The sequence below is a fragment of the Caretta caretta genome, chromosome 4 (genome assembly GCF_965140235.1).
Source record: "Caretta caretta isolate rCarCar2 chromosome 4, rCarCar1.hap1, whole genome shotgun sequence".
Classification (NCBI taxonomy): Eukaryota; Metazoa; Chordata; order Testudines; family Cheloniidae; genus Caretta; species Caretta caretta.
The window spans coordinates 29,900,055-29,926,503 of NC_134209.1; the positions used below are offsets into that span (position 1 = coordinate 29,900,055).

Genomic DNA, 26,449 nt, shown 5'->3' on the forward strand with positions numbered 1-26,449 from the left:
TGTTAGTGTAACAGGAACACCAGCAGCAGGAATTGAGCTGCCTATGTGTTTTCTTCCAGCAGTAAACAAGTGGTATTTCATTTAATTATTTTGTCCTTGCTATTGTTTGCCTGGGGATATTTCCTCTTTGTTCTAGCTCACCAATAAGCAGACAGTGAGGCCAGGTAAAATCAGGGGAAGAAAGATGGCCAGTGACAACAGTGAGTAGGGTGACATGCAGCAAGACTGGGGGCGGGAGGAGGGAATACACTTCTGTCTTTCTCCCAGAGCTGTAGCTCACGAAAGCTCATGCTCAAATAAATTGGTTAGTCTCTAAGGTGCCACAAGTACTCCTTTTCTTTTTTCCTGAGACAGGGGTCCTTCTCATGTTGGAGGAGCCATTGCTTTGGGGGTTGTCTGGGGGTGTACCGAGAAATGCTGTTGCATCATTTTATTAGTTCATGAAACTGCCAAGAACTGGATCAATTTCAAGCTGCTCCTGGGCTGGTTGGGAAACCTAAGAGAGGCAGCAGAGGAAGGCCCTGGATTTATTCGCGGTGAAAGAGAACTTAGAAAACACAACCTGGAAGTTGGAAGAGGAGTAGATCAGTATCCCACGCTTGGAGCACCCAGAAGGTTCTGCAATGCAAGAATGACAAAGTATGTGCACCTTCCAGCAGCCAGCAGGTTTGGAGGGTTGGGTGGGGACTTCAAATTTGATCAGGCATCTTTTACCCTGAGTAGGGTCAAGAGACAATACTCTGGCAAGAACTCAAGCACCATTCACTTATTACCAGCTGAGAAAGAAGACATGGGCACTTGGCTTTTCACATGAATATTTCCCCTGTACAGTTGCACCCCTCATCTTAGTTGGGTCCCCTGGCTCTTAGGAGTCTGCTATAATTTTTCAAGGTCTATGTAGATGGCTGGGTTTGGACAGAGAGTTGTGGGGAGAAACTGATGCGATAAGTTAGAAAAGAGGTAGGGTACTGAGAAAGTGAGAGATGTTGGGTGTCCAGACAGAAAATGTATGAGAAGAGGTAGAGAACAGGTTATAAGGGAATAGAAGGAGAGTGAAAGAAAAGAGGAAATGGCTGCTGAAGGTATGATATACACCAAGATCTATTAAAGGAAAGAAAAGAAACACAAAGTGAAGAGAAGACAGGAAGAAAAAGAAGACAAAGCAAAAGCAAGAGAGAGATGTCTACACCGGATCTGGAAGTGTTACTTACAGTTTGAATGAGACACATTCACGCTAGCTCTGATTGTCCTAGCATGCTAAAAATAGAAGCGTAGCTGTGCTGACGTGAGCAGCAGGAGGGGCTAGCTGCCCTGAATTCGTACTTACTGGTTCAGATGGAGATATGATCTGTCTAGCCTGGTCTTCCACTTGCGCCACCATGGCTACACTTCTGTTTTTAGCACATTAGCTCAATTGGAGCTAGCATGGGTATCACTAGCTAAGCTGGAAATTATACCTGCAGCTCCAGTGCAGACATACCCCTACTAACTACCTTTTTAAAATGTATTAAACAGATGACCGACTGTCCATATTACAATGAAATATAGGAAACAGTAAACAGTGTGACTGTTTATTCCGTAAAATTGAGGAGTATGGCCCTGTGTGTGGTAGGAAGGATTTTTTTTGTCCTGGGGTAATAAACTGAGTCTTCGGGGTAGTAGGTGTCCAATAAATATTTCAGACCCTAGTAAAAATAGGACTCCAGGCCTAATTCATTGCTTTTATTGGAGTTAACTAGGAAGATGGATTTTGATCCTGTATTTTCAGCTCATACGGTGTGTTTATGTTAAAATCCTTGTGGTACAGAAAAGTAATTTAAAGATGGAGTCTAGCCATAACTCTAAGTTTCCTTTCATGTTTGAGTCAGACCCTTAACATTGCTTTAAAATATTTGTTTTTTGCGGTTTTAATATGAATAAGAAAACCTTTTCTTCCAAATCCAGTAATTAGCTGCAGTGTGTGTTTTGGAAGAGTGACAGCAATAAACTTTGATTTCTAAAGTTGCCTTAATTTTATTATATAGCATACCATACCTTTTTTCGTATTTCAAGATAATGAAGACAGTTCTTCCATCTCTGTGTTTGTTGATTTAGGTCCTGAGCCTCCAGCCATTGCAGTAAATTAGAGTTTTCTGGTTGGCTTAAGAAGGGAGCATGATAAAACTCTTAATACAGTAAAAATTAAACTAAGAAAAGATCTGACCAAATAGATTTTTTAAGATTTACTTTTCAGTTGATTGGAGTGACTTTTGGTTATTTTGGTCAAATGTGGTGTCTCCTCAACTTGTTGCTGGTGGGTTTGTTTTTTTTTTTATTTTGGTTTTGGTTTATATTTTGGTTTTTGGTAGCTCTCCTGTTTTATCTTCCAAAGTTTATTACTGCAATTCTGCATAATGAGAAAGCTTTCTGAATACTGGAATGGGAATGTTGGTTTTAAATAGGCTATGTGAATAGAAGGCATATATAAAAGTAAAACGTTTCTTACTATGAATTTGTAGAGTCCTGATCTTGGTTGAGTCCTGTAGGTGCTACTCTAATGAAAATAATAATAAATCAATTGATTACTCATTGGTGCTAGACGGAGAGTTTCCCAACGTGAAGTGTGTTTACAAGCAGGAATCACAAATATAGAAAGATATCTTATGTGAGGAGGGAATTGACTTCAGTGGAAGTCCATTGTAGTCAAAGGCTACAGAAATGGGCCCAATACACGAAGTCGGTAGGTTTGGAATTCTCTTCCCACCCCTATATACATCACTATTTATGCAGCTTAATAAATGGAAATTCAGGTGATAATTTGTTTTACAGCTTGATAAATGCATGTATTACAGCCTTTCAAACACTTAAATACACATTAGAGATACTTTTCAGACTATGTTACAGAAGAGTGGCCTTAATTTCATTTGACACAAATTAAGGTGACATCAGTGTGTTTAATCCATTTTCTTTTAAACTCTTGCACAAGTTATTCAGATATTTCTCATACAAATCTTGGCTTTTCTTTAGTCTTGCTTACCCCAATTTACAGTTGATGGATTAGTCAGTTCCATTACACTAATGGCAGGCAAAAACAATGAAGTTACAGCATTTCAGACCCTTGAGTAGAATTTCTTTACCCCAAGATTGGGAAAGCACAAAACAACAGCAACAGGCATAACTATGTAGCACTTCAAGACTGTTCTCTTTCTCCCTATATTGTTCAGTCCCTCCCACCTACAGGGAACCACATTTCCTTAGGACTTTCAGTGCCTCTTAAACATGAAAGAAGGCCAATAAGTTTCTCATATCTCAAGCCAAGAAGCATCAACTGATTACTAATGTTGAGAACCACAATTTTTGCTCTCCTGCTATATGCTCTGCAATGAAAGTAGTTCACCCAGACTTATTGGAGCGTTTACACTGAGACGTTCTATAATAAGTCTAATACCAAGCACAGGGGATAAATGTTGTCGTCTCTCCACAAAGTCAACAAATTAAAGTCTGAAGTGAATAGAAAAGGTAATTTTTTGAAAAAAGCTCTTGTTTCTTTGTCCTCCTCTACTGCTTTCCAGACAAAGCAAAGACGAGTTTCCTTCAGTACTAAAATAGGTGTTGCCTTGAGGTGAAAACATTCTCAACACAAAAAGCGAAACGCGGGAAGACCTCAATGCTGAGTGACTGACTAATTGGCACTCTAGTGGCAAGACGGTCTCAATTGGCAGTAAGGTTAGTCTGACTCATTGCTTTTCAAAACTGTAGTAGTTGCTAATTTGCACTGTAACAATGATAAACAAAAGAAATAGTATTTTTTAATTCACTCCATACAAGTACTGTAGTGTGGTCTCTTTATTGTGGAAGTGCAACTTACAAATATAATTTTTTTGGTTACATAACTGAACTCAAAAACAACAATATAAAGGGCCTACAAGTCTACTCAGTCCTACTTCTTGTTCAGCCCTGCTAAGAGATACAAGTTTGTTTATATTTACAGGAGATAATGCTTCCCACTTCTTATTTACAATATCACCAGAAAGTGAGAACAGGCATTCGCATGGCACTTTTGTAGCTGGCATTGCTAGGTATTTACGTGCCAGATGCACTAAAGATTCATATGCCCCTTCATGCTTCGGCCACCATTCCAGAGGACATGCTTCTGTGGTGATGATGCTTGCTAAAATAATAATGTGTTAATTAAATTAGCGACTGAAGTCCTTGGGGAGAATTGTATGTCTCCTGCTCTGTTTTACCCACATTCTGTCATAAATTTCATGTTATAGCAGTCTCGGATGATGACATGTTGTTCGTTTTATGAACACTTTCACTGCAGATTTGACAAAATGCAAAGAGGGTACCAATGTGAGATACATAAAGATAGCTACACCACTTGACCCAAGATTTAAGGATCTGAGTGCCTTCGAAAACCTGAGAGGGTCAAGGTGTGGAGCATGTTTCCAAACGTCTTAAAAGACCAACACTCCCATGTGGAAACTACAGAACCTGAACCACCAAAAAAGAAAATCAATCTTCTGCTGGTGGCATCTTACTCAGATAATGAAAATGAACATGCGTCAGTCTGCACTGCTTTGTATCATTATCAAGCAGAACCGGTCATCAGCATGGACGCATGTCCTCTGGAATGGTGATGAAGCATGAAGGGACATATGAATCTTTAGCGCATCCGGCAAGTAAATATCTTGCGACGCCGGTTTCAACAGTGCCATGCGAATGCCAGTTCTCACTTTCAGGTGACACTGTAAACAAGAAGTGGGCAGCGTTCTCTCCTGCAAATGTAAAGAAACTTGTTTGTGTGAGCAATTGGCTGAACAAGAAGTTGGACTGAGTGGACTCGTAGGCTCTAAAGTTTTACACTGATCTGTTTTTGTACATAATTCTATGTTTGTAAGTTCAACTTTCATGATAAAGAGATTGCCCTACAATATTTCTATTAGGTGAATTGAAAATACTATTTCTTTTGGTTTTTACAGTGCAAATATTTATAATCAAAAATAAATATAAAGTGAGCACTGTACACTTTGTATTCTGTGTTGTAATTGAAAATAATATATTTGGAAATTTAGAAAACATCCCAAAATATTTAAATAAATGGTATTCTGTTGTTGTTTAAAATTGCGATTAATCGCGATTAATTTTTTTAATCGGTTGACAGCCCTAAAAAATACTTGTATCAACTAATATTGTTTTTATGATTCATAAAATGCCAATACCATTTCAATGGGAAGCTGCTGCAGTGCTGTTTGTGGGTTAAAATCTGCTTCCCTCACGTAACCAAAGACGGTATTCTCCATTTACTCCCTGAAGAAAGTGTGTTCAGGTCTCTCTTATAATGTGAAAGTGGGAGAATAGAGGAAACCAGCTCTACAGTGTGAACCCTGAAGTTTTTTTTCCTTCTCCCATTTTCCTCTTGAGGCTTGAATATAAGGTTCAAGAAAGGGTTTTTAAATTAAGATGCCACTCTCTATTAATCCTTTATAATTCTCCCCTTTGAGTTCACTCTCATCATCATTGGTATCTTTTAGTGTAATGCTGAATTACTTAAATAAAAATGTAGAGCAGCTGTGCATAGGAATTAGTTACAGGTAGATATGTCATTATGCCTCTTAAAGAATCAAGCCGTAGAATAGAATTCCAGTCCTAGTGGCTGTAACTGTGAATCAAAATCTGTGTCTCAGGGTTTGTCTGCACAGCAAAAGCTGTGCCTGGATTAGCCTACCCAAGCTAGTTTGAACCCAGCTAATGTAGGTAACAGTAGCATTGAAGACAGTAAAGCCTGGCTTCAGCACAGGTAGTACAATCCCAGCACAGACACACTGAATAAGCTCACTGACCTGCTCTGAAGCCTGTACTATAGAGGTTTTGCTGCTATTGTTAGCTTAAATCCAGCTGGCCTGCGTAACTCAGGTTGTAGCCTGTACTATGCACAGCTTTTGCTGTGTAGATATACCCTGAGTGTTGAAAGTGTAATGTTCTCAGTGTCATGACAAATGCTGAAACACATTCAGTCTTAATTAGGCAACAGGGAGTAGATACTTGAAGGTGAAAGGTGCAGTTGTATATTTGCTTGTTTATAGTATAGTTTTGAGTCTCTAAACATTAATCATCATTATTTTAAGTAAAGTCCATAAAATCCTTCCTGTTCATGAATATTTGTTGTGTTCCTGTTGCCATAAGTGTTCTTAATTTATGAAGTGAAACTTTCCATTTCCAAGCAATAGGGACAATAAGCTGTTATTCGAACCCCAAAAAATTACCAAAGGTTAATCCCCACAATACACATTAAATGGTCTTTAATAGCTATTCTGCTACATACAGATAGGAGTCGACAATTTCTCTGATATCTGTAAATTGGGAGTTCTGTCCATTGATCTAGAAAATTAAACCTACGTTTCTGAGGCACGTTTTTCTTTTGTTAAATGTCTGACGTTAGAACCAGATGCATAATCTCAGAGTGCTGGAAGGATTGAAGCCTGGGAATTTGAAGGATTTGTTTGGTAGGTCTGTTTATTTCTGATATCTATTCCATACATAGTTACTCAGTAAATCTCCTGGGATGTTGGAATTACAGTAAATTACAGGAGTATGGGACAGCCTAGGAAACAGAATTGTAGGAGGAAATGGAACTATTGCCGCTCTTCCTAGAATGACAATAATATTTTTTCTGTTATTACAACACTACATTAAATCTTTGTTACATCACAATTTGTATGTACTTGAGTTGTGGTGTTCTGACGTTCATACAGCAGTCATTAAAATCTTTTAGACCCATGAGAACAGTTGCTTTTTCTTTGCCCACTGTTATTTTCAAGATGTGTTTTATGGATTGAAAGCCTCTTTGCAGGTTAGTGGCCAGAGTTTACATCAGATTTTATCCAGAGAGCTTTAAATATCCAGGTGCCAGAATTGCAAGTTCCTGGTGTAGGAGGTTTTCTCTCTTAAAATGTCAACAGTAGGCTTCATAATCTCAGTGTTTGTGTTTCTTTCTGACAGTATTATTCACACAGATTGAATGGAGGCTCTTTGGTTGAGTGCAGATTCCTTCTTTGCACATTCCACTGCTACCCCAATTAACTTCAGTCTTACTATAGGAATTAGTCTTGATAGTGAGCATCCAATAGGAAGCAATCAAGTAACTTCAGTGGGCAGCTCCATTTTAAAAACAAAAAGACATCCTGAAGGGGGAAATCTTTAATCATTTGGAGGGTTCTGTGTTACTTCGAGGGTATGAGTAATAATACAAAAATGACAGCCAATTGATAGAGGTTACTGTAGTGATTATTTAAAGAAAAAACATTGATAGCCATTGTGGTCGTCAAGCAAAATGGGAGGAAAAGAGAGCAGGCATCTAGTCCCTAGTAACCTAAAATATAGGTTAATGTTGACTTACATTTTTGAATGAATTAATAATATCAAACAGTTCACCCTGAAAAGGTTTTAATAAGGTTTGTGTATATTCACTATATTTAAAATTGAACTATACATTGAAGTATGATAACCTTGTAACATTAGCCGCTTCTTAGAGAAGGCTCAACTGCTATAAGTAAATGTTAACAAATTAAATCTTGACATATAGCATGTGAAACTTCATGGCCCTTGTGCACTGGATAGTTAAGGTTAATTTCTTTTGGCTATTGTATTCTGATGTATACGTAAGATGTGTTGCGTGAGATTGTGCTATTTATATTTTTTTAATGTGTTTTAGTTTAATCTACTTTCTTATTCTGCTCTAGTCTCTGCTATATCCTTATTCTCCTACCTCTGATCAGAAAAACAATCCCCTGGGATGCTTGCTGTTTTATGACAAACAATAAATAAATCAGAACATATTGGCATGATCAAATGTTTGTCATCAGTCTGGATCATTAAAACAAAGGCCATGAAAAGTAGCGTAGGAGTAGGAGTCAGGAGTTCTAATCCTGGCTATAACAATAATACTGTCTCTGACCTTTAGGATAAAGTCATTCTCATTTAACCTCAGTGCCTTAGATTCCCCCATCTGGAAAGTGGGAATAATGCTTACCTTCTCAGATGTTGAATGTTAATATAAATAACAAATATTAAAAATAATATTGATTACATTTAAGTAAAGTAGAGCAAAATTACGGAAAACAAGTGGATGGGAAAGGGCTTAATAATTCACTCTTCTTGTCTTGAGCATTGTATTTAAATAGCATTAGCAATCAGATGTAACAATTTTATTTCAGTCTATTTCTTTGTCTTCTCAATCTTATTTAAAAATATAAAACAGTAAGGATGGTGCATGTTTCTGGTAGATCTTTTGTTTAAGAATTCCAGATAAATAACATCAGTGTTTTCAAAGTAAAATACTGAAACTGCCCGAAAGGTCTTTGCTGCTTATCTCCCATGAACTTTTTGTGATGAAAGCTATTTTAACGATTGTGGTCATAGAAATTACAAATGAAGAAGACTAATTAGATCATCCACTCCATTTCACAACTTTCTCTTTGTCAGATGAACACTTACATGATTTTTGTGGAGTCCTGTTATTTGGTAGCAGCTGCCTTTCAATTGTGTTTTTTTATTTGTATTTTCAAATATAGCTGATCCTACTGACCTGAGCTTCATCATTTCTCCATGGTCTTTGCTGTTGCTTCCATCTGGGAGTGTGTCATTTACAGATGAAAATGTTTTCAACCAGGACCTGAGAGCATTCACAGCACCAGAGGTTCTGCAGAACCAGTCACTGTCATCCCTTTCAGATGTTGAAAAGGTACGTTACCTTCACTCCCATAAAATGTTAGTCTCTATGAAACTGTATTATAACTGGTTTCAGAGTAGCAGCCATGTTAGTCTGTATTCGCAAAAAGAAGAGGAGTACTTGTGGCACCTTAGAGACTAACAAATTTATTTGAGCATAAGCTTTCGTGAGCTACAGCTCACTTCATTAGATGCATTCATTAGATGGAAAATACAGTGGGGAGATTTATATACACAGAGAACATGAAACAATGGGTGTTACCATACATCCTGTAACGAAGTCCCCCTTCTCCTCCTCCCTGCCCCCCAAGATTAGGTGCTCACCTAAGTAAGGGTGAGCTTGAACATAAATCTAAATTGTATCTGCATCGTTAACTGACTAGTCTTCCAAATGGCTCCAAATTAGCCTTTTTCTTTTTTCTTCAGCTTTAAGGTTTTCTTCAGCAAAATACCCACTCAGCCTAGCAGAATATGGACAGGGCTGGGAATGAGGAGGGGATGGGGTTCTATTCCCACCCCTTTCATTTGACTGGTCTTCATAATCCTAAACTCTTCAACTCTTATTTAGGGGGATGTTGCAGGGTATAATAGTGTGGAAGTCACCCTGATGTGGCCGCTGTGGTCAGATATGACATTGTCTCAGTTTCCCCTGTGGGCTATCAGTCAATTCTGCGAGGCTTGTATATCATGAATGATGCCCCTTCAGGGTTCTAGAATGGCTCCTTCTCTGAACTCTGGGCCCCTTCAGATGGAAAACTACAGCAGCTTGTTTCTGGAGTGGTGTGTAATTCCCCAAAGACCTGGACTTCTTGCTGCTGTGTGTAAGGTCCCTTCACTGGGATTGGGCTTTCCTAGGGCTTTGCCATTCGTTGCCCTGCCCTTTCCTAGGTCCCCTTTGTTTCTGGTGCTCTCTGAACTGCTCCCCTGAGCAGTCTCTTTCCTTGGGAACTTCCTCTCTCTGTTCTGTGAGAGAGAGAACTTCCTCTCTGTGTTCTGTTCTGTTCTGTTCTGGTGAGCTCTCGGTGAACTCTCTGGGAACTTCCTCTTTCTGTTTTGAGGCTTCCTGACTGAGCCCTCGGAAGCCTTTATTAGACTGGGTGATGTTCACCTAATTAACTGCCGCCCAGCTACTTAGTCAGTTAGTCTCCAGGTGGATCACTTTCCTTAGTGGAGCCTGTCACAGGTAGACGGGGTGCTAAACCTCTCGGACCAGCGGCCTCCATGAGACAGGACTACAGCCAAAATAGCTGTGTGTTTGGAAGCTGTTATATGGCTTAGCAGGACTCCTCCTGGAGGAGCAGTTTGCGTGGCTTTGTTCTGAAGGAGATTGGTACTAGAACTATTGCTATGACATGGGCAAGGACTAGCTACATACACTTTGATATATTTTTTTCTGAAAACTTTTTAAATTGTCAGTTTTCTCTAGAACCGTATCAATTGAATATCCAGTCTAAAGGATGCCCTCCAAGAAATGTATTTTGGTCTGTATATGTTTCTTCAGTGGTTGAAAGCATTTGGCTTCAGGCCTCTTGCCTTGCGACACAGTCAAGGCTATCTATTGTAAGACAGGTATATATACCTTGTGGTAGATTAGTGTGTTAACTGTTCAGGGCCAAGAGACAGAAGTGCCTTACACAAGTAATGGTAGAACTGAAGTCAGTGGAAGTTTTGCCAGAATAGGGACTGCAGCATCTGGAACTCACAGATAAGAGGGATAATTCCAAACTTTGTGATAGTGGTACTGTGAAGCACCTTGTAGTTAGAAATCTTTACTAAAATTTATAACTTGAATGAGCGGGTGCAGTTGAAGTCAGTGGAGCTGTGCCACTTTGTACTAGCTCTGAATTTGGCTTAAGAACTCTCTTATCAAAAGCACCAGGGAAATAATCAGTAAATTCCTTAAGCAACTAAACTGTGTGTAGGTGAAATCTTTTACTTCAAAGATGGGTGCATTCTTAATTTAACACTACATTTACTTGATGGCAATTGTTTGTTTGTTTTCTTTTTAAAAATAGAAGAACACTCTATGTTGCAAACCAGAGGCCCTGTGTTTCCTTGTTGCATAGAAAGAAGTTAAAACTGATGGGAACTGATGTGGCATGTTTCTCTTGCACTTGAACTCATTCATTGTTGATGACCAAATTATGGCCTTTGTCCCCACATGCCGCTGTGATTAATTCTCTCAGATTGTGGCTCTAGCTTATGAAAATATACATCTAGCTATTATATGACATCTGATAACATAATTTTCTGGAAAGTGGTGGTAGTACAGTTGTGACCCTTTACCTCTGCAAGCGCCTGAATTCATATTTTCTTGGGAAATTTTTGCATGTTGACATATATATGCCTTGGTTTGCATAAGGAGATTACTCATACAGTTGATTTAACTTGGTTTATATCCTTTTAGCTTGTGGTATTTGGTTTTAGTGTTGTGTTGAAGTTTTTTACTGGAGTTGAATACATCTAATTTTGGGTTGAATTCTAGCTAACTTTGCACATACACATGTGGCAGGAAAAAAACCCCAAAACCGAACCACCACTGTATCAAACTGAAACGATGCAACAGAATTTGAAGAAAATTGGGTTCCTCGGTTCTAGTTCCCCAGTCAACTTGAGAAGAGGCCATTCTGCTGGGCCTCCAACAAGAGTTGTGTATGAGTAGGGCCCTACAAAATTCATGGCCATGAAAAACGCATCACAGCCCTTGAGATCTGGTCTTTTGTGTGCATTTACCCTATACAGATTTCAAGGGGTAGACCAGCATTTCTCAAATTGGAGGTCTTGACCCAAAAGGAAGTTTCAGGGGAGTCACAAGGTTATTTTTAGGTGCGTTGCGGTATTGCCATCTTTACTTCTGCGCTGCCTTCAGAGCTGGGTGGCTGAAGAGCTGCGGGTGTTGGCCAGGCGCCCAGCTCTGAAGACAGCACCTTGCCAGCAGCAGCGCAGAAGTAAGGATGGCAATACCATACCATGCCACTCTTACTTCTGCCCTGCCTTCAGAGCTGGGCGGCCGGAGAGTGGCGGCTGCTGACTGAGGGCCCAGCTCTGCAGGCAGCACCGCAGAAGTAAGGGTGGCAATAACATACCAGGCCATCCTTAATTCTGCGCTGCTGCTAGCGGTGGCTCTGCCTTCAGAGCGGGGATCCCGGCCAGCAGCCGCCGCTGTCCAGCTGCTCAGCTCTGAAGGCAGCACCGCCCCCCCGCAGCAGCGCAAAAGTAAGGGTAGAAGTACCACAAACCCCCCCACACACACAATAACCTTGCAAAAAATATTTTTTTATTGCTCTGTAATAAAAGCTTTGCTGGGAAAAGGCATGAGACTCTCAGATGTTTTGGGAATACTGTTCAGTTTGTATATTAGCTAACCTAGAATTAATAAGGTTGTTGTGTAGTAGAGATTTAAAGAAAACTTGTTTTTGGGTCAGGACCCCTACAATCACAACACTGTGAAATTTCAGTTTTCCATCGGTAAAATAATGAAATTAATGATTTTTTAAATCCTATGGCCGTGAAATTGACCAAAATGGACCATGAATTTAGTAGGGCCCTATGTATGAGTTTAACAAGGTACAGCCATAACATTAGGAGCCTGACCCATATGTTTGTTTACCATAAATGTGTGTATATGAAACTTGCCTGGCCAAGACGTGGTTCATGCGGTTTCAGTTCAATTAATTCCTTCCTACTACATGGCAGATGTGCATGCATGGGGCTTTTTAACAGCTGTTAAAGGTGTATATTAACAGTACTTTTTCCCCTGGTTTTGTGGGGGGACTGTGCTATTTACATCATTTTTAGTGTCTGCCAGAATTAGGCCATATAATTTAACTTATCTGCAGCTTCTGGCACCAAAAGGTATCAGGAATATTGTCTTGCAGTTATGTTGTCTTATTTTAATTTAAAAGCAGCAGGTTGAATAGAGTGAATTTTTAAAGTGTGTCTAAAGTTTAGAGTGTAATAGGAGAAAAAGCATGTGATAACCTTGCATATATCACAGTGAGCAGATAGGCTCCAAGTACAAGTTTATTGTTTTAGGTTACTGAACTCTGAACTGTACAGAAATCATTCAAATGTAGCTTATTGTGTAGATTAAGGCTTTATGAGGCAGACATTTTTGAAGGAAAAGTCAGTCTGTGTTGGATAGCATTCCTTCAGAAATATTTCTGTTTCTATATGTGTATTGTCCTTCAGAGTTAAGTGAAATTTCTTTTGCTAATGGTGACCCTGCCTGCATCTTTGTCTGCATCTGCCCTTCATCCCCTGTATTTATTCCAAAATCCTTCTCGAATGTCTCTCTTTATCTCCTTCTCTCAATCCCAATTTTTTCCTTCTTTCACATTGCCTCAGACATTTCAACCAGCTAATATTTGTCAACTGTACAATGCAGCTCTAATCCTGACTCGGGCCTCTGGTTGCTGCTGTAATGCAAATCATAATATAGTGTAGATTTAGCTGAAGAAGAATGTTTCTTTGGGGTAATATTCTGATCCATTGCAAGGGATGGTTGACAAAGCAATCTAATGAAAAGGATATGGAGGCAAATTGCTGATTCTGGGGGGAAAATATGTCAATCAAAATCAAATACATTGCTCTTCTGGCATAAAATGGATAGAAGTCAAACCCTTCTGTAATGAAAGATAATTTGTCCCATTTCTAATAATCTGTGATAAATGTTGTTTAAGACACAGTAATATTGCCTCATGATTGGTGTGTACCATTTCTTTAAAATGTTTATGGTTACAATATCTTTCCTGTGCATCTTGCCCGTAACCCCAGTGTCATCTTCCCTTCCATCTGTATTAAGCTAAGTTTTGAGTGGTGTCATGGTTAGTTTCTGTGATTTATTTACTTTGCATTTCTTAAATGATGTTGTATACATGCTAATTTCATCTGGTTTTCAATTTTAAGCTTCAATCTTCATTCAGTGTATTTCACTGCAGTTTACCAAACTAGTTTGAGTGGAAATCTTTGGTTTATTTTCAGTTCTTGTTCTGAAATTGGTTCATGTCAGAATTTTACTGAAACCAAAACAAATTCCTGTTTGTAATGACTTCTTAAAACACAATGACAGGGTTGCATTAGTATTTGGGTCATGACTTCATTTCTTCTAAACCAAAGAAATTATGTATTCAATAATAAATATCATCCAAAGTGCTAGTCAGACAGTGAATGCCCTACTGATTCGAAGTCTCTTGTTAAATTGAACAAAAAAGGTGACTTTGTAATTGTAGGCTTATTTGAAATATACAGTTGCAAATCATTCCACAAATAATAAATTTGTGATATGAATTTAGTGCTACTTATTTCTTGTGAAAACTGTTCAAAATATTTTAATATAAATCATCAAAGCCAAAAATCAGGATTACCAAGAAGCATTTAAATAAGTATCTTAATTTTTTGGAGGTACAGAGTACTTGCAATTCTTATTGAAGTTCATATTTCAACTTTTCCTTGATATAATTTGTCTTAAATAGTACAGTGTGTATACATAATACACATGTATATAAGAACGCATGCTTAGCTTCATTCTTGATCTTCTTATTATCAGCACTTTTAAAATAGATGCATTATCTAGTTTTAATGTACTTGACATTATCTCATATGAATGGAGTTTGAGATAACAATGCACAAGCCTCAACCATGATGATCAAATAAACAGCCTAGCCTTGGTATGAGAGTTTTTTTCCCCCAAAAAATATTTGGCATGACATTAGTCTGTCAAACCATAATGAACAGTTAGAGAACAGTATATAATATTGATATGAAGAAATGTAAAATACCAACATGAAAGTAATATAACTGTTTTTAAACTCAAATTGTAACAAATATGAGTAAGTGCAATTCATTTTATTCATCACAAGCATTTTTATATGTAAAAGGTTGCTTCATATGTATGTAGCTTATGCAATTTTGTTTATATTGTATAGCGCTGTTGTAATAGTTTGTGAAATACTACATTCAGAAGAACCTCAGCAATTCACGCAAACTGATCCCAAGTTAAGCATACAATGGAGCACCCACACCACAATGTGCTTTGTTCACTTATTTTGAAAAATAGTTCTTCACTGTGTAGTAGAGATGCAGTAAATTTTGTAAAAATAATGGTCTTAGTATAGGAACCTCCTTACAATGCTCTGTAATAAAAGCTTTGCTGGGAAAAGGCATGAGACTCTCAGATGTTTTGGGAATAGTGTTCAGTTTGTATATTAGCTAACCTAGAATTAATAAGGTTGTTCTGTAGTAGAGATTTAAAGAAAAACTGGTGTTACCAGTTAACTATTTTATACCTATACAACCTGGTTTTCGTAAGTATATTTTTTTCTTCTCTCCATTCTCTGTTGTCAGATTTATTTATGTATGTATTTATTTGTTTAACGTTGATGGTATTGCAATGGTCATAGTTATGCATGAAAAGGAAACTAGGTGTGTCTGTGGCACGAATTGGCAATGCTCTCTAATCTTTCAGTAGAAGGTCTTGGTAATAAGCTGAATATGAGAAGTACCAGCTCAGTATTTGGAGAGTTCATTTACTTGTAGATGACTAAGTCAATGACAAGCACATTCATTAAACTGAGAGTCCCTGATACCTGACTTTGACTGTCCAATTGGAAGGTAAAGCCCATAGCAATCTTTCCACAAAACAAGGAAAACTTAGTTCTGTGGCCATCATTTCTTTCCTCAGTGAAAAGAGGTTCTGATGCATGTGTGAAACATTGCTAAATATGTAGTACCTGCAATTGAGGGATCTGTATTTAGGAATAAAGCTTATTTTTTATGGTTAAAGCAGTCAAACAGTGACTTCTAACAATTCCCTTATAATCCAAATTTCAGATATAGGGTTAAAGGTAAAAAATAGCAATAAATTACAAAAAAAACCTAACCAAAAAACCCAAAACCCTATGTCATGAGGGTAGCCATCTTAGTTTGGTTTGTGGTCCAAAACCATGTGCAGTTGGAAGCCAGTTTGCAAATAAGTCTTTAATTTTTCCGCTGAGCATTCACAACCACCATATCAAAAAAATGTCAGTTCCAGCTGAAGGTACATGTTTAAATACCATCGGATTCCCTTTCCAAATAACCTGGTGGAACATACATTGAAGATGCAAGTCATGATGAATGCCAATTCATTTGGGTTAGTTTTTTTAGCTCCTTGGAGAAGCAATCGGTTTCTGAGTAAATTTAACCACCTCCTCCCCCCCCGCCCCGAATCCCTGAAAATGTTAATCCTATGTGTAAAATGTTGAATAACCCCTCTCCCACACCAAAGAACAACTTCCTATTGCATTGTTTCATTTTTTTTTTTTTTTACTGACTGAAATTAATCTCCTCCTGACCTCTCAAAAACTAGATGGGTTACTCGGTCATTGTGTGTTTTTCTGTGTAAAGTACTTTAACACTTTTCAATACCATGAGCATGTTTTCTGAAACAATTAAATATGTCCTTTCCAAAGTGATGTATACTATGTATAATGGATTAAGTGAGCTGTAGCTCACGAAAGCTTATGCTCAAATAAATTTGTTAGTCTCTAAGGTGCCACAAGTACTCCTTTTCTTTTTGCGGATACAGACTAACATGGCTGCTACTCTGGAACATGTATAACTTTGTCTTTTTAACAATGTGAAAGAAGTTGAGCTGAGTTCATTCTTATTATTGGCATTCACCTCTACAAAGGTCCCTGCTACAACCAAGCTAAGACTTTGGGGGACTGAATATTCCAGTTCTCCCAGATTAAGCTATGGCCCTGATACTGCAACTGCTTGCTACTTGATGTCGTTCCATTCATCATTATCAATTAAAAGGGAAAAAAAATATTTAAGTCTGCAGTTGATAGAATGTGGTTTCAGGATTGGGCCTGTTATCTAATGGGTATCAAGCCAAATTGCACCCTCAGTTGCATCCTACAACACCAGTGAAATCCATGAGATCTTGAACTCAGAAAAGTTTGTGTGGATGTCACATTAGGAAAAAATGGCCCATTGTCTTCTTAGGCACAGCATTACCACAAATCCCTCCATGGCATGTACTCCAGCTTTGTTTATAATATATAAAGTAATTTACAGAAAAATTCCAAGAAAAATATTTTGTATTTGCATAAACCCTCCTCCCACATATACCTCAGGCGTAAGCTTTACGATTCATCAGCTTGTTGAACTGAACTCTCATGGTGAATATAACCATATGTCAGCTGTATTAATTCTATCACAATCTCATATCAGTGCAGCCCTCTGCATGACTCATACGCTGTGTGTGTTGGGAGACAGACCTCTTTGTAATAACCGGTGGAAGCTTAGGACTCAAGTGCTCTTCTGGATGCTTCTATTTTCAAATGTTATGTGGAAAATAGATAATAAAAATAAATAGAGCACAGAATGGGGAATATGTTGCTCCTAAACTGCTGACATTACCATGCCTTGACGTGGAGGGATTAAATAAAAGGAGAATATTGCACCTATTTTGTAGTGGAAAACTGAAAATATTTCATATGTATGATTTTTTTTAAACCACAAATTGGAAATTTGAGATTATCAATTTTTAAAAATTAATACACGCACTGAAAATTTTCAGGAAAAGAACTGAGAATTTGATGAAATGCAAAGGAAAAAAGGTGATTGTTTTAAATTAAAATGCACACCATATTTATCTGTTTCTAAGTCCTATCTAGCTGACAATAGGCTACTAATTATTTTTGACTGACATCAATGGCAGCATGAATATGTAGGTGGTTTTGTTAGCAATGGGACCATCGGTTCACGTGTCTGAAACATAGCACTGAATATTTACCTCTGCTTTTCTTTAGCACAAAATATATTGCACTTCTTAAATTTAGGATGGCTGAAAACCATACATAAGAGCACTTACGAGATATTTGAAAAAGTCTGCTGAAGCACTCTTTAATTTTTTGTTGTTGTTTAGAATTTATATACAGGACTGATACTTGGCAATGCAATGAAGGAGGCTGCCATTTTCACTCTCACTTACTATTCAGGTCACAAGCCACTTGGCATAATACTTTATTTAGGTGAAGCAAGAGCTTTGTGTATATTCTGCACTTTAATGTTGATTTTGCAATTCAAAAAGCCTTTTTAATAGCAATGTCCATATTTATTGTGTAAATTTGTAAATACAACTATATATATCAGAGGGTGGCTGGCTCGCCCTGTACATGAAGTAGTTCCAGCTTCCCTGTGCCAGAGCAAGTGCTCCCACTCTGGCCAGTTAAGAGGGCAGGGCAACACCTGAGGCAATAAAGGATAGAGAGAATCTGAGGGGCAGAGACCCCTGGGAGACAGAGGGACCTGGTGAGTTCCTCAGGAAAGAGGCAGGTGAGAGCTACCAGGGGATTATGGAGGGTCCTGGAAGGAAGCTGTAGGTGGTTTCTGGGGAAAGACGGAAGGCAATAGAGCAGCAAAGAAGGGTTTGCTGGCTGACATCCCAAAGCCAAAGAGCCAGGGCCAGACAGCAGCAGTGGGAGTCTCCTGCTTACTTCTAAGCTGGAGATGTAGCCAAGGGCCAGAGAACTCTGAAGGCTGGAGAGCATCAGAGGAATCTGCCCACTGACATATCCAGGGCCAGAGTGCTGGACCTAAGGGAACAGGGAGAGGGAGAGATGCTTCCCTGGTGAAGATCATTTCCCAGCAGAGAGTTTGTGCGGAGTTACCACTGAGAAGAGTGGGCTCACACTCCAGTTGGAAGTGTTGGGGTGGCCATCTTGACAGAGGGACAGGTGAGACTGGTGAGGAGCCTCGAGTGTGGCAGAAGATGCTGGCTTGTGGAATGTTACGTCATGGGGTTTTGAGGATAATATGCACTGGGATGATAGATGGACTCTGTGGAGGACTTTTGTTATGAACTGAACTGTACTATGGTTTTGATAATAAACTGGCCCCACAGAAGGGCATTATTGAAGCAAGGGGGCCTGAAGTGGAGTTCTTGGGTTACCTGAGAGGGCACACTTGTGCCACAGCCTACCTCAGGAGTTTGCCCCTCGGTGGGGCTGCCATTTGATGAAGTGAGCTGTAGCTCACGAAAGCTCATGCTCAGATAAATTGGTTAGTCTCTAAGGTGCCACAAGTACTCCTTTTCTTTTTACCATATTATTGTTTCATAAAAACTAGAGCAATAATAAATATTAACTATGGTAGCTCTCTCCTTTGTCTCCCACAGCATCTTCTGTGTAGATTGTAGATCTCTCTAAATATTGTCTCTGGTAGATTATAAACTCTCCAGGGCAGAGATTGTCTTAATATCTGTGCCTTTTACCAAGTCAAGTGTCTGGTCAGTGCTGAACAAATACATAACTTTGTCCTAGAATTGCTTTAAATATATGTTTATCTTGCTAAAATTATGTAATGCACCTCTTGCTTTAAATTATACAGTTGTTACTAACACATGTTTACTGTACAATAGTTGATTTGTCCAGTACAAAGAGTGTCATTACCACATTATATATACAAACAGTGCAGATTCATTACTATTCACTACTTTTTTCTATTGTTATTTATTTGTATTACAGCAAGGCCAGTGGCCCACATTAGGATGATTTGTTGTGCTGGGACATGTACAAATATGTAGGAAAACACATTTCCTGCTCTGAGGAGCTTACAAAGATTGACATTTTAAGATGACAACCTCATATGTTGTGTACATAGGTGAAAGTCCATTGGCAACCCAAAAGCCAGTGTTTGTGATCCTAAGCGTTTCACCACCTTCAGAACTATACGCCTTTTAAGGCTTGCAGGATTGGAATGCCCTGCTGCATTTCAGAATGTGTTCATCACCATCAAGTGTCATAATCTTATCTATGTATACTGGGGCTTAATCTTAAATGAAGAGTAAAAACTAAATGAAAAAGTTAGAGGAGCATTAATAAGATTTTTGCAAGTCTTTTCCCATAGTGGAATTTGCTGCTCTGACTATAATGACCAGGGCAAAGGACAGTTCAGAAGTTCTCCAAGGCAAGGAGGCTAATTGAGTCCATGGCTGAGCTTAGTTGTCAAAAATGTAAATGTGCAATAACGCACCTAATTTGGGCGGGGGAAAGGACCACCCTGTTTCAGAATGTCAAGTTCATGACACCCACTTAATACTTGAAGGATATACTGTCAAATTTCCAGAACTGTCCCTTCTTTAAGTTTACAGATTGTTTGTGTTGTATTACAGATTCATGTTTATTCTCTTGGTATGACCCTTTATTGGGGAGCTGACCATGAAGTCCCTCAAAGCCAAGTAAGTATATTTTTTAAGACGTCTTTTATAAAATCTCACCATTTTAAAGTTTTAAAATGGGGTTTGTTTGATAACCTCCTCCACGTTTCTAAAAAAACAGAGTAACAGGGCAAGGTAAACCCTTTGGATGCTGGTGGGACTGGTGAGACTAAGTGAAAAGCAGGAGTTTTTACATAGTTTGGGTTTTTGTAATTTACATAATTACAAGGTGCTTGTGAGAGGGGAAAGATGCCCCAAGGAGCAGAATTTAGGGCTTGTTCCTCAAGCCCTCACTCATGTGAGTAGTTCCATACATATAATGGGACTACTCTAATGAGTAAGAGCTGCAGAATTAAGCCTTTTGGGGCATGAACCCAAGAGGTACGAGAACTTGCAACTCCCATTGCAGTCATTTCGCAGTCACAGGGGGTTCCAGGTTCTCAGTCTTCCCAGTATCAGGCCTAAATATGTAGGGTTAGAGGTAAAATGTTATTATCTGAAGTAGTTTCCTCTTGAATACTGAGGCTTGGTGGCTGAACTGTGGACTTCCAAGTTATGGGTCTTATCAAGTTACCAGAGTCTTACTGCAACAGACAAGAGAAAGACTGTTGATGTATTCTGTGATCCTGCAGCTGCAGAATTTGTCATTGAATTCACTCCTAACCATAACGCCGCTGAGAGCAGGGGGTTTTGCTGTAGAATTAAAGACTTCTTTACCACAGAATCCACAGAGCTTTGATTGTAGTGAAACAGCTTGCTTTGTCCATTATGAGACAAAACTACTGTTCTTCTCTAATTAATACTCTTCACTGTTTCTATTCTGGTTGTTTGCTTCTTTATTTTTCTTGATTAGGGATACCGTAGTGTTGGTTTGAAGCAGGGAAAGCACTGGCATTGTCTTCCACTTCAAAGTTATGTGAAGTCAACTTTGCCCTTATGTCTCCCAATGAACCACAGCTGTTTAAGGCTTATAAAAAACAACTTGCTTGTATATCATGCTGTGAATCTATCAAGAAAAATCGTATTTCTGTTTTATTAAGGATTCTAAAATGAGTTGCTTTTTGTTTGTCATATTGAAATTTCTTTAATGCTGTATAGTAAAAAAGTATTTGTGATTTACTTTAAAAGATACTAACCACTGTGCTCCATTTGGCCCGAATATAATTTCTGTGAGCCTAAGGTAGGCATGTTTGGGTGAATTCATTACATGACTGCCTCTGAAGGGAGAGTACTTGTTGAGAATAGGGAGTAGACTTCTTTGCTGTTGACTTGCCAGCATCTTCAGACACAGTTATGGCCTGGTTAGAGCTTAACCTCATTGCTCAATTTGATTATCTCGTATACAGTATGTGCACCTGTCAGAACTCCTTCAGTCAGGTTTGGGAGGATTTACTCTTTAGCATTTGACTCATCTTCTTCCAGAGCAATTTCATCTTAGGAAACAAAAAATAAAACAAACAAAAAAAACCCACACAACAACTACACTTTAAGTCAATAGCTGAAATGGTTGGAGGAGACTGAAAAATTAGGAGTCTGTATCCAGAAAGTAGATTCAGTGATGAGGTAGGGATATGCAGATATTATATGTTTGGCCTGACTCCTGCTCAGATGTGGGTGAAAAAACAGGTTTCAGCACAAAACTTACTCAGCTGCTAAAAGATGTATTATTATTACTACTAATTAAATGGAGAAAGCTGTTGATACAGTGTTATGGCTGAGAAATAAAGGGAGAGATTTTCAAAGGCAGTGAGGGCAGTTACTCCTTTGATTAGGATTCAAGCACTGACGTATTTCAGCCCTAATAGCTGAATTTTTGGGAAAAACTAGCTATTGAACATAGGGATTTATAATGAATGCTTTCATTACTGTAACTATATTGTGGCTTTGGTGATATTATAACCTAAAAAAGAAAACCTACAATTTTAAAAACCATTATTTCCTCCCAAAACCAAAGAGTTATCTAGTTGCATGCAGGGATCATTTGGTTAGAATGGAAAAACAAAGCATGCTCTGAAGAGTTTCATCCAGAAGTTCATTATGCTGTGCTAACGGACTCTTTGGGTGGTTACAGATTGTCATTGACTTCTTCATTCAAAGCACATGCTTCTGGCGTTTACAAAGTGTCATCTCTTTCATGATAGAATTGATATATTCTGTAACTACTAGGATATTTTTAGAAAAATGTATTCCTTCAATATTATTTATATAACCATAGCACCTTGAGATGCCAACAGAGATCATGGCTGCATTGTAGTAGGTGAGTTCCATAATAAGAGACAGTCCCCATTCCGAAGAATTAACACTTTAAAAAGACAAGACTGACAAAAATGTGGGAGTATTATGAACCCCATTTTACCTAGGGCAAACTGAGACACAGAGAGAGACTGTAACTTGCCCAATGTCATCCTGCTAGTTTGTGGCAGACCTGGAATTGATTCCCAATCCTGTGCCTTAACCATGAGACCAAAGACCAATTATTATTATTTATTATTTGTATTACGGTCGTGCCCTAGAGCCCATGGACCATGACCCCATTGTGCTAGACATTGTACAAACATAGGACAAAAAGACCATCCCTGCTCTGAGCGGCTTGCGATTCTTTCCTTCATTTTGTACGTTCTGTAGCTAAAGGTAAGGGCCAGATTGTGGCTGACCCTATGTGGGTGTACAAGTTGGGGGAAGAGGATACAAAGATCTCCCCGCTCTTTTGGGCTCCACTTCTGGGACTACGCCCAATCCCCAATCATGTTTGATGGTCAGGATTTGAAGAGTCCTAGTGTGGGTAATGACACTAGATTCCATAAAGGGAAAGACTGTGACTCTACTCCTGCATACTCAGCGTCCAGCAGAACAGGGATTATATGGGAGAGAGCAAACTGTGCTCATTAAAAGGATGGATCATCTGCTCCCATATGCCTGAGGGGGTGTGCGTTGCTACACAGCAGTTCTGTAACCCCTGGCTCAGCTCTGGCTGTGGCATATAATATACCCCCTACTATAGACTGCTTTTTAATTTGTCTCGTGTGTGTATGTGTAACATCAGTATAGATTGCAGAATGTTTTTGTAATGGGGAAAGTGTTGTGGGCTTTTCCCTTTTCCTTCATTCTCAAAATCAGCTGACCTGCTCTACTTCATAATCTGAAGAAATGGGAAAAAAGAGGGGGGTGGAATCACCCTGAGGCAGAGACCAGGTATGGATAATTTCAGCCCAAAAGGTGAATGTTTTAGAAAGTTACGAGCTACTGAAGACAGAAAGGTACAATGGAAACATGGAGGGAATTCGCTATAGCTGTTGTGAGCACTTCAGCTACTTTAAAAAGAGAATCAACTGTTGTCACCCTAGAATAGAGCAACTTTCATCTGGTGAATTTATCTTACCCCTCCTGTAAGTATGTGGTAAGTGCTAGTAGCTAACATTCCAGTAGAGCTCAAAGATCTACCTTTATAAAAAGTTAAAATACTTAAACCTTCATCATTTAATTTGTCTTTAGTCCTGGAAGCTTTTCCATTGTAACACAGATGTAAGATGTACAATTTATAAATCTTTGTTGATGTTCTTAGCCGATGGATATGTTGTTTTAGGTTCTTTGCTGTGTATCAGGTTTCATGCAAGAATGATTTCTGTGATTCGAGAGAGAGAGAAAAATTGTTCCCATAAAAAAAATGTACTGAAAGACAATAGTGCCTATTAGTTTGTATATGGTAAAAGCCTATATCAATGCTGTATGTTAAATGAGGCTGATGCTGAACAAATTTTTATAGTAAGCTTAAAAATAAATGGAAAGAAATACTGTGAAACTTAATAAAAGAAGTACTTGTGGCACCTTAGAGACTAACCAATTTATTTGAGCATAAGCTTTTGTGAGCTACAGCTTATGCTCAAATAAATTGGTTAGTCTCTAAGGTGCCACAAGTACTCCTTTTCTTTTTGCGAATACAGGCTAACACGGCTGTTACTCTGAAATCTGTGAAACTTAATGTGCTCAGTAAAGAACAACACACGACAGGGCATGTATTTCTTTGATAACCGCCCACCTTGGGTGCATAGTGAGACACAGTGCTGAAGGCCAAGTGTCTACAGTATCTGCAAAGTGGTGTTATCACTGACTACTGCATAGCTTGGAGTGTTATTCCACTTAGAATATGATAGGATTGACTGTTTGGATGGGAAGAAATTAAGGCTAAGTAGTTCCCAACCCTATGGGTGTTGTCCCATAATTGCAGGGCTTCACTTATTTAGCCAATTACTTTGCTCCCTGAGTCCTTACCCTTTTCTAATAATATCTAAAAACTTTTCTGGACTCTGGAAAGGATTTTTAAATATTTGATAATCTTGATAATAAATGCCATCTCCAATATAATTGCTAGCCATAAGGGTCTTGGCGAGTCAATCCTACACCTTTCTGGAACATGAAAGTACAAATCCATTTGAAGTAAAATCTTGGACTAGCTAAAGGATTATGGAAGCCTTTTTAGTACACTTGTCAGATCTCATCAGCAAGTTCCTGCAAATACTGTCTCCAGGCCCCTTATGGTTAGCAGTTACAATGAATATAGCTATTATTCAAGACTGTGTTTTAAAAATATTAATTAGCCCTAATGTCCTTGGTAGACAAGTATTATTATACTCAGTTTACAGATTGTGTGAATAGCCCAAGATGAAACAGGCTAGTGACAGAGCCAGCATTTAGATCTAGGATCCTGAATTGCAGTCCCCTGGATAGCCACTAGATCATACTGCTTTCTCTACCAATGAGATGTGTTTGAGATGGAGCATATCAGGTGGAATTTTCAGAAGTACCAAAGTGAATTAGTATTGAAGCTTTAGAAAATCAAGCCATTTGCATATGTGTTTGATAGATATTTAAGTGTTGTGTTTTTTTTTATTCCTCCTTTCCTTTGTAATCAGCCTATCAAGCTTGGGGATCACCTAAACAGCATACTGCTTGGCATGTGTGAAGATGTCATTTATGCCCGTGTGTCTGTACGGACGGTTCTGGATGCCTGCAGTGCCCACATAAGGAACAGTAATTGTGCACCTTCTTTCTCATATGTGAAACAGTTGGTTAAACTGGTTCTGGGAAGCCTCTCTGGGGTAAGTGTTTACAAGCAGTTGAGCAATAACTGAGAATTGCAAAAACATAGTGAAGAAATTGGTTCAAAGTCTCTCTCCAACCAGTCTTGCTTCTTGTTTGTAATTTTTCCCAACTTATATTAAAGGGACGCTCAGTCTAAAAATTACACTTCTGTCTGAATGTATTTTTCCTGCTTTTATCACAAGCAGCACCAGAAAGAGCAATTACTGAAAGATTAACGGAAAACATTGTGTTCTCTAATTTTTGTTAGTTTACTTTATGCATTTGGCAACACTATATATTGTCACTTTTGCAGTTTCCCTGGTAAGGTCAGTTTCTCATTGTGTTGGGTCTTCCACACAGTAATGGGGAGACACATTTTTTTAAAAATAGGAAATTGTGATTATAACAAAAATTTGAATAGATGCTATGGGGCAGGTGTTGAACACACTTGTTTTAGCTAACTGGATTTCGCATATGCTTTTTAAATTCTGTTGTGGACAGTTGTTTATTGAAGGAAATAAGGGAATCTGTCACCAGACTTCTGAGTTCTTCTGAGATTCTACCCAGCTGTCAGCCATTATTACTGACAGGGAATTCATATTATTATGGCACACGCACTTGCTATTTTCATATGTAAAAGAAACTACATTAACTTATCTCACAAAGTTGCCATTCCTGACTGGCAACCTCTCCCTTCGCTACAATGTTACAACATATTCATGGGCTGGTTAAATAATTTTAGGACTCTGAATAGAAATGGAACTTACTAACTGTTAATGGTGTCAAACAGTACTTCTCCCAGTATTTTTCATTTATAAATTATCTCTAATGGCAATCAGACAACTCAAGCAAAGTATTTCTACAGAATTGCTGGGCCATAGGTCTTGGATACTGTGGTTCTGATTCACTGCTATGTTACTACAGTATTATACTGCTTCAACCCTTTGGAACTCAATGAGTTATTACACTGGTGTAAAAATGGCTCCCTGGACACATGCCACCAGTATGATCACAGAAAAGTACATTGCTTGATATCCTGTTTCTTGTGATGGGAGAGTCCAGTGCTGTCAGGGCCTTTCTAATCTGGTTGGTAAATTGCTGCATGAAGAGATACGACTCTGGCTCAGTTGAATCTCCAGCCGTCACTGATTCCATACCCACGGGCCCTCCAGAGAGAGTGCTGTGGGGCATACTCTGGTCTCGGTCAGCCTAAGCATGGCAGCTGAATCTATCTCTCTCCAGTGATCATCAATGTGGTATCTGCGCTCCTCCATGGTAACTCAATGTAGCTGTTCTTCTACAATGCAGAGCAAGAGGCAGTAATTGAGACAATCAGGCCCCAGCAAATTCAGAGCTTTTAAAATAGGGTTGGACTGTGACCTAGATAGAGCAGAACCAGTAGAGTGCAGAGCACTAATGTGAGTGGTCTTGTATGATGTCTCTTCCTTAGCA

At 38.7% G+C, this 26,449-nt stretch overlaps 1 protein-coding gene across 10 annotated transcripts in view; it reads left to right on the top strand.

The window, feature by feature from the left end:
• The window catches only part of PTPN13 (protein tyrosine phosphatase non-receptor type 13), a 188,126-nt gene that overhangs the window by 50,235 nt on the left and 111,442 nt on the right, over window positions 1–26,449 (top strand). For all 10 annotated transcript variants that reach the window (XM_075127500.1, XM_048847084.2, XM_048847086.2 and 7 more), the window contains exons 3-5: window positions 8,556–8,725; window positions 19,874–19,939; window positions 24,829–25,014. In XM_075127500.1, the coding sequence (XP_074983601.1) occupies window positions 8,556–8,725; window positions 19,874–19,939; window positions 24,829–25,014 (422 nt within the window). The remainder of the gene's footprint in view (window positions 1–8,555; window positions 8,726–19,873; window positions 19,940–24,828; window positions 25,015–26,449) is intronic.